The sequence below is a fragment of the Crocuta crocuta genome, unplaced genomic scaffold (genome assembly GCF_008692635.1).
Source record: "Crocuta crocuta isolate KB4526 unplaced genomic scaffold, BGI_CrCroc_1.0 scaffold91-1, whole genome shotgun sequence".
NCBI classification, from domain to species: Eukaryota; Metazoa; Chordata; class Mammalia; order Carnivora; family Hyaenidae; genus Crocuta; species Crocuta crocuta.
In genome coordinates, this window is record NW_027551575.1 from 1,237,798 (window position 1) to 1,253,652 (window position 15,855).

The 15,855-nt window shown below is 36.7% G+C and overlaps 1 protein-coding gene and 1 pseudogene across 3 annotated transcripts in view; both read left to right on the top strand.

Annotated features, from left to right (window-relative positions):
- The window catches only part of ELOVL7 (ELOVL fatty acid elongase 7), a 74,407-nt gene that overhangs the window by 52,290 nt on the left and 6,262 nt on the right, over positions 1-15,855 (top strand). For all 3 annotated transcript variants that reach the window (XM_077751446.1, XM_077751447.1, XM_077751448.1), the window contains 4 exons: positions 3,243-3,433; positions 6,826-6,906; positions 7,799-7,855; positions 10,135-10,240. In XM_077751446.1, coding sequence (XP_077607572.1) covers positions 3,243-3,433; positions 6,826-6,906; positions 7,799-7,855; positions 10,135-10,240 — 435 coding nt within the window. The remainder of the gene's footprint in view (positions 1-3,242; positions 3,434-6,825; positions 6,907-7,798; positions 7,856-10,134; positions 10,241-15,855) is intronic.
- On the top strand, positions 2,044-2,211 carry LOC144221098 (U4 spliceosomal RNA; annotated as a pseudogene).

Consider the following 15,855-nt stretch of genomic DNA (forward strand, 5'->3'; position numbering starts at 1 on the left):
TTGATATAAGTTGATGGTGTTTAGTGACTAAGGTTAGTCAAGTGTCCATTTATAGTCAGATACACTTGGAAACTTGTTCATACTTCCTTTGTGATACTCTGGTTTCAGGAGGCATTTTAGTAAAATTACACCTGAACTATTTGCGATTATAAAATTAATCACATTTTTTTATTGTGTCACTTTTTAGTTTAAAAATATTTTCAGGGGTGGGGCACCTGGGTGGCTCAGTCTGTTAAGCGTCTGACTTAAGCTCAGCTCATGATCTCAGTTTGTGAGTTCAAGCCCCGCATTGGACTCTGTGCTGACAGTTCAGAGCCTGGAGCCTGCTTTGGATNAATATATAAACTTTAAAAAAATATTAAAAAATAAAAAATATTTCAGACATCAAAACATAGCCATAATATTATAATTACATGGAAATAAAACATCATCATCAAGAATGCAACCAGTATTAGGGTGCCTGGGTGGCTCAGTCAGTTGGGCGTCCGACTTCGGCTCAGGTCATGATCTCACAGTCNAGCCTCCCTCTCTCTCTCTGCACCTCCCCCAAGTAAATAAACATTAAAAAAAAATTTTTTTTAATATATAAAATAATATTTTCAGAGTTATCTGCATGGCTCAATTGGTTAAGTGTCCAACTCTTGATTTCAGGTCAAGTCATGATCTCACAGTTGGTGAGATTGAGTCCTACATCTGGCTCCATGCTGACATTGTGGATCCTGTTTGGGATTCTCTCTTCCCCTTCTCTTTCTGCCCCTATCCCACTCACCCTCTCTCTCTCTCTCTTTCTNATAATTACATGGAAATAAAACATCATCATCAAGAATGCAACCAGTATTAGGGTGCCTGGGTGGCTCAGTCAGTTGGGCGTCCGACTTCGGCTCAGGTCATGATCTCACAGTCTGTGAGTTCGAGCCCCATATCAGGCTCTCTGCTGACAGCTCGGAGCCTGGAGTCTGCTTCGGATTCTGTCTCCATCTGCCCCTCCCCTGTTCACTCTCTGTCTCTCTCAAAAATAAGTAAACATTAAAAATTTTAAAAAAAGAATGCAACCAGTGTTTATATTTTCCCAATTATCTCATTAGAGTATCTTTTTAAATATTTATTTATTTTTTAGAAAGACAGAGCATGAGCAGTGGAGGGGCAGAAAAGGAGGGAGACACAGAATCTGAAGCAGGCTCCAGGCTCTGAGCTGTCAGTGTAGAACCTAATGTCGGGCTTGAACTCACCATAAGCTGTGGGATCATGACCAGAACTGAAGTAGGATGTTCAATCAACTGAGCCATCCAGGCGTTCTTTTTAAGAGTATATTTAACTGCTAGCTTGGTCACTTTTGTACTTGAGGCATTAAAATAATTACTCAAATAATTTATCCTATAATAATAGCCCATATTAGAAATAATAGTAAAAATTTGACTTTATTTTTTTTTCCTTTTCTACTTGAACAACATTCTAAATATATTAAGAATGCTTAGATTATATCAATTTTTCTATCAGTCTCTATATACATTGATCCTTTTTTTGTGGTCTTTTGGTATTAAGTTCAGAAATAGCTCTACCCTTTCTAGCTCCAAGTCTGACATTTTTTTTATTTTTAAGATTTGTTACTTCTTTGATCATGCTTATAGAATTTTTGTTTATCCTTGCAATATAAGAACTTGACATGCACCCAGATTTTTTTATTCATTAGTACTTACTTCCTGATACATGATAAATATTTTGACATACAGATTTAGTTTTGATTTTCATTTTTCAAGAAAAAAATTTTATGATCTATTTGAATATTTTTCTGTTTTTCATTTGTTTTTCTCCTGTTTAGGAATACCTATTAGTTTTGCAAGTCCACTGTTGATTTGGCATATATATTTTTTCTCAAATACTTTAAAAAATTCATTAGTGAAGTATAATTGACATACAATGTTACATTGGTTTTAGATATACAGGGTATTGATTCAGCAGTTCTTTACACTAGTCAGCACTTACCTTGGTAAGTGTAGTTACCATCTCTCACCACACAGTATCATTACAACATTATCAACTATAAGCTTTGCACAGTGGCAGTATCGTAGCCAATGAGGCTTATCCGAGGCACAATTATTGCTAATTGAAAACATTATTAACTATATTCCCTGTGCTGTATTTTTCAGCTCCAAATCCTGTTTTATCTTGAGTTGCAGTGTTTTCAAAAATTTTTATTTCTTTATTTTGAGAGAGAGAGAGAGAGCACATGAGTGGGAGAAGGGCAGAGAGAGAGGAAGAGAGGGAATCCCAAGCAGGCTCCACAGTGTCAGCACAGAACCCAATGTGGGGCTTGATCTCACAAACTGTGAGATCATGATCTGAGCCAAAATCAAGAATCTGATGGCCAACTGACTAAGTCACCTAGGTGACCCTTGAGTTGCAATTTTTAACTGATCTAATTCTCGTGGTCTGGAATGAGCAGTAACCAAGTGAATTTTTCTTTTCATGGTTGTGAGGCCAATATAGTTACTTTTTTCCCTCAAATTATCAGGTTGTTTAGCCTATTTTGGACACCTAGAACCCACAATTTAGGTAGATAATGCTAAGGTCCCTTTCAATTCTATGATTCTGCGATATAGTATATTTAGAAGTGTCCCAGTTTCCTTGGGGAAAGAAGAAAGTTAAGAAACAGTGAACACAAACATATTTTTATATATAAAAGAATATCTGGGTGGAGAAACTGTAAAATGTTGCTAGTGGTTATAGATGGTTAAACTTTGCTGCGTGTCCTCTGTTCCCCATATCTACTCTGTACCCTGTGCAGGATCCTGGGAACGACCAGTATAGACGATATCCACAGACTTACTCTCCTGCCCTCTGGTTCTGGTTGATTTCAGCCAATGGAGAGCCCCAGGAAACTAGAGAGAGGAGAATGGTAGTGAGATGTTAATTCCCCACTCACTTCCAAAATTGCCTTATGCTGGCCCAGTCCCTCCACTGAAAGCCACAGCTCCTCTCCAGGCGGGCTTCTCGATTTGACTCCTGGGTTCAGGTAACCACTACCTCCCTTTGCCCTTTGAGGCCTGTGATGGTAATAGCCCTACTCTTTCTAGCCCTCTCCCTCTCCCTGGTGATTTCCCTTTATACTTCCAAAGACAGTAGTGACCATTGACCAAATAGTCTGCTGTCAACATTAGGATCTAGGTGCTTGCTTAAAGAAATGCTGGTTGCTATCAGTTATTTCTTTGCTAAATGGATGTGCACTTCCATTTTGTTTTTAGATCCAAGAGTTGAAGACTGGCTCCTCATGTCCTCACCTCTGCCACAAACCATCATCCTGGGATTCTATGTCTATTTTGTCACTTCTTTAGGACCAAAGCTCATGGAGAATCGAAAACCCTTTGAACTCAAGAAAGCGATGATAACATACAATTTTTCCATAGTACTCTTTTCTGTGTATATGTGTTATGAGGCAAGTGTCTTCAGTATTCTTAATGGGAGAATTTTGCCTGAATCTTCCTGTTTTTCTGTCATTATGTGTCTTGTTATAATTATAATGGTGACTCTTTGAGATTTAAGGAATTTTAGAAATGTAGCTCACTAGAGCAGTATTTGTCAAGAAATTGTTATGTATAGACCAGATATAGAGAATCTCAATATAGTCTACCTCACAAGTAGGGAGAAAAATTAACATTAAGTTCAGGGACTTGCACATAGTCTGATTAGATGATTGAAAGAATCCGTAAGTATTAGTTTTAAGAAAACTCATACATGGAGACATTAAGTTAGTGAAGGACCAATATTTGAATCCAGGTCTGTCTGACATCAGGAGCTCATCCTAACTCTGTACTGAGTTACCATCATCATGATAGGAACCTCTGATGAACTATAAAATAGTAAACTATTAGGTTTGATTTAGAAGGGCCTTGTAGAGACAGAATTTAAACTCATACAAAGCAGTACTTGATGGAGTCTGTCCCTTAATTGTTACTTTGTCACTACGAGAGATGAGGATCTTCCAGGACCGAAGAGCAGACTCATGGATTGTCTCTCACCCACTTTGTCTCTCACCTACTCTGCTATTAACAACCTTCATCCAGCCTTACTTACCTGCTTTTCTGTTTCTTGCTTCTTTTCCAATACTGACGATCTTCTTCACCTTCTACTCCTTAGTTACTTCTTTGAAGCATATCCTGTGCTTCCATAGAACTAGAACTCTCTAGGGGCCACCATGACTGCTCTGGCCCCTCTTGACACCATGACCTCTGCTCATAAATCCCTCCTACCTGATTCCTGCTGTGAATCCACCTGACTGAGTCACCTTAAATCTGCTGGAGCCTCATTTCTTACTGGCCTCCCTAAAGTCTGGACTTACCTTGCTACCTTCTGTTTCTTCTACTTTATTACCAAAATTAACTACAAGCTACCTTACTGTCCCTTCCAGATCATGAATAACTGAAAGGGAAAGAGTAATAGAGGTGGTCTAACCAGGTTATGAGAGATAGGAACTACCCTGTATAGCCTATAGGAGAGTGTTAAGTGCAGACCTAGAAGCCAGGAAACCAGGGGCCAATTAGTACCAGTTATGCTACTAACCAGCTGCATCATTTTGAGCAAGTTACTTAACCTCTCTGGGCCTTAATTCTCCCATTTTATAGAGTCAGGATTAAACCAGATTGTCTCTCAGGTCCCTTTATGCTCTGTGTCTGGTTGTGCCATTCAATGTGATATCTCCAAGTACATTTCCCATAAAGTAATTTAATTCTAGCCAGTAAGTTTGGCTTTCTATGTTAGCAATTACAATTTAAAAGAAGTTTTGAAAATATCTGAATTTAGCGGTTTCTGTCTCCCATTAATCACTCATACTAGAGTTACTTATATGCCAGTGTTGGGGTTTATTACCTGCCAAATGAAAATTAGCACTCATTCTTCTTGATTGCCTGATATATAGACATATATGTCAGAAGCTCTGTAGACTGTTAAAATGTTCTTAAACTTAATATCAGGAAAGCATTAGGCTTCACTCTCTGCTTAAACAAAGACTTTAGACAGCCAGTCAGGATGTCCTCTCTAGGACACCTAACACATGGTTTACTGGGTGTAGCACAAGTGCACTAGGTATACAGAGCAAACACCTCCACTATGAAGGTTAGGGAAAATATGAACAAGGGGAAAGGGAAACACACCAGACTAAAGGATCCCACGTGCCTTATTGTATAGCGATGGTTTTGAATGTGCTAGTTACTTGGCACCAGTCAGACATTAACAGAGCGAGACTGGTGAAGACCACCCAGGAGGCCATGTCACAGGGTTTCTGTTGTCCATTTCAGTGCTTATTTGTGGTAGGGTATGGTGGAGAGCCAGCATCCCAATTAAGTAAAGTGGACTTTCGGTTTTACCTACATCAGTCAGAAGAGCGTATGAACAGAAGAGAATGTGACGTTCACTGACAGATCAGGATTTTGTAGATCAGGATTAACTGTTTTTCCACCACATTGCCTTATTCCTTTGAGAAAAAACTTACTGATTTGTTTTTGTAAGTTCTTTTTCTCACCCATAAAGTATGTCTTATACTGTTCTGAATCTTAAGATAACCTTTTTTAAGACTTCATAATTTACCAAGTTAAGAATGAGATTAAGTTTCTTATGAATCAAGTTCAGAGTTAATATCAGAAAAAGATGCTATGATTTTGAACACCACAGTCTCAATACTTGTTTTATTAGCTCCTTTGTTTCTTTTTGTTTTTCACCATTAAAATATTCTGCTAATGCCTCATAAACTTTTAAAAATTAATTTATGGTAAAGTTTTCATTTTAGCTTTAATAGTAATTAAAAATAGAAATTTAAAATGTGCATTACTGTCAAAAAATGATGTAAGCATTATACTGAGAAAGAAGATATTCCAGGGAAGATGCTGGCACTTGAGAGATTGGGATGTCAGAGATGGGCTGATCATATTGTGAGAACACAAAGTTAAGCCAACCATTCAATATAGGCATTAATTTAAAATTAGAGCTCTTAGCTTTCCATTTTCAGATACTGTTTTTTTTTTATTTTATTAAAGTTTTTATTTGAATCAGATACTGTTTTAAAAGAAGAACTTCCCACTATCATACTAAAGAATGCCCATATAATCTTTGAATTGAGGTTCAGATAACAATAGGCTTTTTCTTCCCACCACCAGTCTACGATTCCTTCGTGGGTGTGCTGGAATTAAGGCATGCCAAATTGCACTCGTACTGATAGCATTTTCCTCTCTTGCTTGTTATGTGAATCCAAAGCTGAACTGATCTCTGAGTCTTGTGTTTCATCAGTCTTGATTTTAAGAGCCACAGAGTAACCCTTCACACTACACTGACTAGCAAAGGACAGGAAAACACAGTTATGGCAGCCCTCTTGTGAGTACAGTGAGGAATCTTGGTTTGCCCATGTATTTATTGACTAATTTGAGAAGACTGGAACTCACCAGAAAGGACTCTCTTCAGACCCAGTTCAGAGTATACAAATATATTCGGGGGCATATATAGATGTACATATACTGGCATATACCTACCAGTATTTACTGTTGAGGCAAAACACTCCCAATGTTTTATTCTCCACCATATCAGAATACTCATCCCAAGAAATGGACATTTGAATCCGAACACAGTTGATACAAATAATAGATGACTGCATAATTTTGAAATTCTTGTTGTTTTGATTATCAAGTGAGTTCCTAGTTTGTAACTGTCCTACCCTGCTTTTCCCACTGTCCTGAATGGTGGCTCAGCTGAGAATATGGTGAAGAGACACAATCAAAACTACCTTTGTTGTAGCTGTTGAGCAAATGCTTCCTTCTTTAATATGCATGTGCTTTCTTACAGTTTGTGATGTCTGGCTGGGGTACAGGTTATTCATTTCGATGTGAAATTGTTGACTACTCACAGTCACCTTTAGCACTGAGGGTAAGTTTCTCTTTGGAAAATCTTGTAACTCAAATTAAATGTTAAAACTTTTGAGATTCTCTTTTTTAACACTTAATGTGAACTCAGAAGAAGTAAATGACTACTTCTTCAGATTACATGTATTGAGAAAAAACTAAAAATTATCAGAAAGAATCAAATAAAATCAGGCATGTAGTTTTCTGTTAAATGAAAATTGGCACTTCTATTATTTGACTTCCTGTACTTAAAAATAAATTCATATCTGGTTTCTCAAAAAAAGTAAAAATAGAATTATCCTATGATCTGGCCATTTCATTTCTGGGTATATACTTAAAAGAATTGAACACAGGGACTCTGGTATATATATGTACTCCCCTGTTCACAGCAGCATTATTCACAATAGCCAAAACATAGAGGCAACTGCATGTCCATGGAGAGATGAATGGATAAAGAAAACATGGCATATACATACAATGGAAGGTTATTCAGCCTTAGCAAGGAGGGAAGTTCTGACACATGCTGTAACATGGATGAGCCTTGAAGACATTATGCTAAGTGAAATAGTCAAGGCATGAAAGGATAAATTCTGTATGATTCTATTATATGAGGTGTCTAGAGTAGTCAGATTCAGAGACAGAAAGTAAAATGGTAGTTTTCTGGGGCCGTAGGCAGGAGGGGAGGTGGGGAATTATTGTGTAACAGGTACAGAGGCTCAGTTTTGCAAGCAGAAGAAAGTCTCTGGATGGATGGTGGTACTGGTTGCACAACAACATGAATGTACTAACTGCTACTGAACTGAACGCTTAAAACTGGTTATGATGGTCAATTTGGTTATGTGTATTTTGTCAAATTGAAAAAATAAAATTTTTCTCCATATAAAAAACAAAATTTGTATCTTTGTGTGTTTCTGTAGATGGCACGCACCTGCTGGCTTTATTACTTCTCCAAATTTATTGAGCTATTAGATACTGTGAGTATGTGATCACCACATTTGGTAAATGTTTGATATTTAAGCGGAAGCAATAAACTGCTAGAGTTCAGTTGTCCTATAACTTTGGTTATCTCTGCACTTCAGGCAGACCTCCTATTATCCCTTACCTTTTATGATCAGCAATTTTAGAGAATAAATAGGATAAGCTTATTTTTTTCAGGCTTTTGCAAACTCCAAATAAAAATTTTTATGTATCTACAACCTGATAAAGCTAAGCATGTAACTGTCACATACACTGCAAAGCTGTGCGTCTTTATGAAGATGGATGACAGGTGTTTTGGGAAGCAAGTTCACGAAGCAAAGAGCAGAGAACATTGTACCTTGGGTTCCGTCAGTGTAAGCCAAAGCACTGTCATCCATATTCCTTTAAGAGGATAAATGCTTCACAACTCATTAATATAAATTAGGATATTACCCTGGGGGTATCCGTAAATTTGGTAATAACCAAAATTGCCTCCAGCTGCCTTTCTGAAGTTTATGCTTACTAGATGTCCTCTCTTCCAACCTAAGATCCAGTTAAGGATCAGGTCTGAAGTTGAGTGACTGGGCTCTGGGAGAAGGAAGTGCCATGGATTAGGGTCCATGATGAGAGGAGAAAGCTGTGTACTTCCATTTTCAGAGTAGCTTAGGAAAGCTGAATATTTATCGTATCTTTGGGATATGTGGGTCTTAGTTATCTGGAATCAGTTTTGAGTCTAAGAAAATGTGTTCTGTCTTCAGAGTATATGCACATACGTTTCTTGTAGCAAATCTCAACATGCTTCACCTTCTCACCTGAATAATCACATAATGTTAGAATTGGAAAGGAGTTTAGTGAGCATAGAATACAGTGGTTCTCAAACTTGGGCATGCATTAGAATTGCCCAGAGGGCTTGTTAAAAACACAGATGCCTACACCCCAACCCTAGAATTCCTGATTTGCTAGGTCTTACGTTGGCCTCAAGAATTTGCATTTCTCTTAAGTACTCAAGTGATGTTATTGCTGTTGGTGTCCACACTTTGAGACCTGTACTGTAGTTCACCAGTTCTCAGCCTTCATGGTGCAGGAGGATTAACTGCATTAGAAAACACACACACACACACACACACACACACACACAACCTGGGCCCCACCTCCAGAGAGTTGGTGCCAGATGGACTACAGTTAGAAACCGTGCTTGGCTGTTTTTCAAAAGCTCCTTGGACATTGTCATATTCAGCCTAGGTTGAGAACCATTAATCTGGTCCAGAGCCCTCTTTCTGAAAGTAAATTGAAGCCAGGAAGGTAAGTAACTTACCCAGAGGAATGCTGCTACTGTCTGGGTTCAGGACCCCAGAGAGCTAGTTTGGGCTTTTCCATTGCAGCATGCTGCCTTCTTCCATATGCATAATAAGCAAATGCATTTCAGCCTCATTGTTTCTGCTTTGCATGTTCTCAATTCCATGTTCCATAAGAAAACTGTTGCTGCCTCTGTGTCCTTCCCTGAACCGCTTTTTTCAAATACTCCTATGGATAATTTTGTTTGTGCTGCTCTGGTTAGCCTGTATTTAGAAGTCTGACGCAATACTGGTATTCTGAATTTTGAATATTGTTTAAACACTTAATTCTACTTTTGGATTTAAATTTTCCCCTGCATTTGCCTTCCTATTCTCCTGTTTGTGGAGTTTCTGCAAACCATGCCTACATTCAATTTGGAGGGTGTCTTTGTTGCCCTTCTCATTTTTCCTAGGCTACTTTTTTCCCCTCATCCTGTTTCTACAAAACCCCTCGAGTTTTTCCTTTTTGACTTTCTCTAATAATAATATGCTAACTTTTGATTTGTTGCAAATCCTCTTTCAGTTTGCTTAATCCCTAATCTAAATTGGTAGGATGTCGTAGAGAGCAGTAGAGAATAATTTCTGTCCTAAGAATTGAGGCGCTCTGCTCTCCCATATACTTCAAAATCCACCTGGATGTTTTCCTACCAATAATAATTCTTTCAATAATATTTGACCATGTTCTTCACTTTCCATTTTTGATTTTTAAATCTGCATTCAATTTCTTTAACACCTTTTTGTTGATTCTCCCATGACTAGGCATCATACCAAGGTTCCTTCATACTTAATTAGCTTTTGAGCTACCCCTTAGAGAGTCCGCTGCTTCTGTGAGCATTCTCTAGGGCAGCCCTTTGAGTGCCAGTTATGATGTGAAATAGTTGTACTTTGCCAGTATTTTGTAACAGTAGATAAATCATGGCATGATTGTATATGAACTTGATTTTTTTTTTTAATTATTTCAGATCTTTTTTGTTCTGCGTAAGAAAAATAGCCAAGTGACTTTCCTGCATGTCTTCCATCATACCATCATGCCATGGACCTGGTGGTTTGGAGTCAAATTTGCCGCAGGTAGCTAAGGGAGATTCGGGATCATGTGTAATAAATGATTACATTTTTGTATGTTGTAAACACAAATTCTGCCCTGAAATGTGATTTAGAAGAAACTCAAAACATCACAGGATTAATCTGATCACACTTCTAACTTCCATTATTACCTGAACCATAAATATAAGACTCTTAACCTAAATCCCTCCCCCGACCCTCCGCTCTTTAGATACACATGACTTTCAGGTACAGTCTTCTACTCATATCCTTTAGTTGTTTTGTTTGGGTTTTACTCTTTTCCCAGATAGTTCTATTAAATGTTATTAATTCAATAGACAAAAACAAAAAAAAATGGCACAAGCTTTACTTTCATAGACATACAGTTAGATGTCTATTCCTAATACATTTCCAGGAAGTTAGAATCTTTATCTCAAGTTCCAGCCTTCTTTGCATTCAAATCTGAACCTGATATACACCTCATCCCCTACCAACCCTGTAAAGATGTGTCAAACTGTGGCTGTCCAAACTTTGTTAAACATCATACCATATTAAAGGATATTGTTTTGATATTTTTTGAAGTCAAAGTAGTTTAAATCAAAAGCTTGGCAAACAGATTTTTGTTCATTTGGTTTTCACTTTATGTTTCTGAACATATAGAGTCAGAAAAAAACAGGTTAAGTAATTTTACCCTATCATAAAGTGTTAAATAAATGACACCCCCAAGGACATATACTTTTTAGCAAAAATTGGTTTGGGAGATTTATATATGTGAGTTCCTTAAATTTAAGAAGTCTTCAAGTTAGTGCTTTAAAATTTCTGCGAATAGCTCGCCTCTATTATGTATTCTGACTATTCTGTATGACTAAAAAGAGAAACAATTGAGGAACTCTTGTTAAGAGTTTTAGAGTCTCTAGGCATGGGGAAAAATCTGCATGTCCTCAGAACCCGAGAGGGTATGAATAAGCTAGTGGCATGAAACACATACCAGAACCTAGAGGAGCCGGAAGGTCTGTCTCTACCATGGCCTCTGCGCATCAGATTTTCTAATATGTGAAGTATTTCCTTTCCCCAAACTGACATTTCTATGTTACGGATTTTTAAAAAGTGAAAGTCGCTGGTTTTTCTTATAATGTATGTAAAAATGTAACTCATTATAATAAGATAGTCTCATCTATGTCTATTTCACAAATCAAGGATAGCTATATTATTTAGTCTCCGTTATTGCAATTAACTTCATACGTTTTTATTTTCTCTCACAGGCACATCAGTTCTTTGAATAGTGATATTCATTGACATCTCATTTGTGTTGGCCAAAAATTGAAAAATACCTAACCATCCATTAATAAAATAGTTATGAATTCTTGTGTATATATAATTGTGAAATTCAAATGATACTGAGAGACTTTTAGCTCATCTTCTCTTCTCAGCAGTTTGACTCCAAAATTATCAGAAACAGGTGTCTGTTTTATTTTAAAGTACACTAGAAAAAGTTCTTTCACACCCTTATAATTTATTTATTCACATTTCTCCTGAGACTGGAATATTACATCACAACACTGAAAAATAAATGCAAATTAAAAAAAGATTGGGAGTAGGGGCGCCTGGGTGGCTTAGTCGGTTAAGCATCCGAGTTTCGCTTAGGTCATGATCTCGCGGTTCGTGGGTTCAAGCCCTGTGTCGGACTCTGTGCTGACTGCCAGCTCAGAGCCTGGAGCCTGTTTCAGTCTGTGACTCCCTCTCTCTCTGACCCTACCCTGCTCACACTGTCTCTCTCTCTCTCCTAGAAATAAATAAAAACATTAAAAAAAAATTAAAAAAATAAAATAAAAAAAGATGGGGAGGCAGTACCTCAAAATATAGTGACTTAGAGATACACAAAAAGTGGTTTCCCTCTCCACCTTTATCCTTCTCTGTATTTTCTAAATTGAATATCTATTGGTTCTATAATGGGAAAAAATTGATTTTATTTGAAGAATAGAGTTGAGCACTCTTTTTTATAGATTCAGGAGTAGAAATCAGTGATTTATCGCTATTTATCGCATCCAGTGCTCATCCCAAAAGTGTCCTTAATGCCCACCACCCATTTAACCTAGCACCCCTCCAGCAACCTTCAGTTTGTTCTCTGTATTTAAGAGTCTCCTGTGGTTTGCTTCCCTCTCTTTTTATTTTATTTTTACTTCCTTTCCCTTATATTCATCTGTTTTGTTTCTTGAATTCCACATACGAGTGAAAACATATTTATCTCTCTCTGACTGACTTATTTCGCTTTAGGATAATACATTCTATCTAGTTCCATCTGTGTTGTTAAAAATGGCAAGATTTCATTCTTTTTGATTGCTAAGTAATATTTCATTGTATAAATATATACCACATCTTCTTTATCCATTCATCAGTTGGTAGACATTTGGGCCCTTTCCATAATTTGGCTATTGTTGACTGCACTGCTATAAATTTACATTGGGATGCAAGTACCCCTTTGAATCAGCATTTTTGCATCTTTTGGACAAATACCTAGTAGTGCAATTCTGGATCATAGGGGAGTTCTATTTTTAATTTTTTGAGGAACCTCCATACTGTTTTCCGGAATGACTGCACCCCACCAGCAGTTTGCATTCCTACCAGCAATGTAAAAGTGTTCCCTTTTCTCCACATCCTTGCCAACATCTGTTGTTGCCTGAGTTGTTAATTTTAGCCATTCTGACAGGTGTGAGGTGGTATCTCATTGTGGTTTTGATTTGTATTTCCCAGATGATGAGTGATGTTGAACATCTTTGCATGTGTCTGTTAGCCATCTGGATATCTTCTTTTGAAAAGTGTCTGTTTATGTCTTTTGAACAGTGTGTATATACTAACCCTTTATCTGATAGATCATTTGCACGTATCTTCTCCTATTCCATTAGTTGCCCTTAGTTTCATTGATTGTTTCCTTCGCTGTGCATAAGTTTTTTATCTTGATGAGGTCCCAGTAGTTCATTTTTGCTTTTGTTTACCTTGCCTCTGGAGGCATGTCTAGTAAGAAGTTGCTGCAGCCAAGGTCAAAGAGATTGTTGCCTGTTACTCCTCTAGGATTTTGATACTTTCGTGTCTTACATTTAGATCTTTCATCCATTTTGAGTTTATTTTTGTGTATGGTGTAAGAAAGGGATTTAGGTTTATTCTTCTGCATGTCACTGTCCAGTTTTCCCAACACCATTTGCTGAAGAGACTCTCATTTTTCCGTTGGCTATTTGTTCCTGTTTTGTCAAAGATTAGTTGGTCATACATATATGGAACCATTTCTGGCTTCTCTATTCTGTTCTATTGATCCATGTTTCTGTTTTTGTGCCAGCACCATACTGTCTTGATGATTATAGCTTTGTAATATAGCTTGAAGTCCAAAATTATGATGCCTCCATCTTTGGTTTTCTTTTTTAAACATTACTTTGGCTATTTGGGGCCTTTTCTGGTTCCATCCAAATTTTAGAATTGTTTGTTCTAGCTCTGTGAAGTATGTTGGTGTTATTTTGATAGGGATCGCATTGAATACGTAGATTGCTTTGGGTAGTATCACATTTTAACAATATTTGTTCTTCCAATCCATGAGCATGGAATGTNTTAGGTTTATTCTTCTGCATGTCACTGTCCAGTTTTCCCAACACCATTTGCTGAAGAGACTCTCATTTTTCCGTTGGCTATTTGTTCCTGTTTTGTCAAAGATTAGTTGGTCATACATATATGGAACCATTTCTGGCTTCTCTATTCTGTTCTATTGATCCATGTTTCTGTTTTTGTGCCAGCACCATACTGTCTTGATGATTATAGCTTTGTAATATAGCTTGAAGTCCAAAATTATGATGCCTCCATCTTTGGTTTTCTTTTTTAAACATTACTTTGGCTATTTGGGGCCTTTTCTGGTTCCATCCAAATTTTAGAATTGTTTGTTCTAGCTCTGTGAAGTATGTTGGTGTTATTTTGATAGGGATCGCATTGAATACGTAGATTGCTTTGGGTAGTATCACATTTTAACAATATTTGTTCTTCCAATCCATGAGCATGGAATGTTTTTCCATTTCTTTGTGTCTTCTTCAGTTTCTTTCATAAGCTTTATGTCGTTTTCAGCATATAATTCTTTTACTTTTTTGTTAAGTTTATTTCTAGGTATTTTATGGTTTTTGCTACTATTGTAAATGAGATCGACTCCTTGATTTCTTTTTCTGCTGCTTCATTATTGGTGTATAAAAATGTCATAGATTTCTGTACATTGACTTTATGTCCTACAACTTTGCTGAAATCATGTATCAGTTCTAGCAGTTTTTTGGTTGGCACTTTTCTAATGTCTATCTTTGAATCCATTGATAGGCTTCCATTTCTCAACAAGCATTGCTTTCAATAATGAAATTTTTAAAATGAAATTCCTGTTTTTCAATGTTACCCTGTTTATGGACATCAAACATGTTATAATGGGTTCATTGTCCACACCTTAATCCCCCTTCTGCTTTACAAAATGTAAATACTTTCTTTTCTCTTATATGTTCCTTAAAAGTTGGCGTTTCTGTTCAGTCTGCATGTGGAATCTAGTAAACACTTGTACACCTAATATGTATTTAGTGACAAGTACAGTGATAAAAGCTGAGATATCTTCAGAAATGTGGTTTGGCATTGACTTTTATTCCTAGAATGAAACTGTTCAAACCATTCTTTCAAAAACTTGAGCACAGCCGATCTCTATCTAGTATTTAATTTCCTGTTTGTTTGTTGTACAATTCTCTGGCATAATAGCAATCCAACTTTTCTTTGGAATTTGATGAAAATATTTCTCTGGCAGTTTTTTATAGTCATTTTGCACATATTCTCTTCCAGAGATATGGAGAACTGTGATAATTACCCAGGTGATTCCTTTATTTTTCTAAACCAAAGGATTAAAATGTGATGGCACTAATTGTAATTCATTCTGAGATGTTAGCTTTTCAAAACTATTGTTGTAAAGAAGAAAGCAAGGTTAGAAAATACTTTAGAAAGCCTTCCAAATAAGATATGAAAAATATTACTAATTAAAATGTGACTGTTCTCTGAACAAACTTATTAAAATAACATAGAAAATAATCATAACTAGAGAAAGTAAGTTAATTTTGATAGCTGATTTTGATCAGTAACCATCACTAAACACTGTTAGGTACATTAGTGCTTTATTAAATTCCTGTCCATAGAGTCCTCATTTTAGGACATTTAAATGGGAAAAGATTCAGAATAGAAAATAGTCTTCTACCAAAAAATGGGGGAGGTGCCTTAGTGAGAAAGGCTCAGATATAGTTTGTTAATCAAAGATGAAATAGATTTCCTGGGTGTTCATATAATCATGAGACACAAGTGGACTTGAGAAACATTTTGCTTATGCCTATTAAGCAGCTTGACCCCTAACCTATCAGAAATAGACAACTATTGTATTTTCAAACCACCCCAGAAAAGGTGTTTTCACACCACTATATTTATTCAAGTTTCTTTTGGGAAAAAAAGATTAATTTAAATGTAAATAATAAAAGGTGGCAGGTTGTTAATAAGCTGCATTCAGTTTCTTCTGACTTGAAATTTATGATAATTAAAGAATTGGGTGAAATTTTAGTTTATTTAGGAAGGGAAAATTTATGAAGCACAGTATAGCA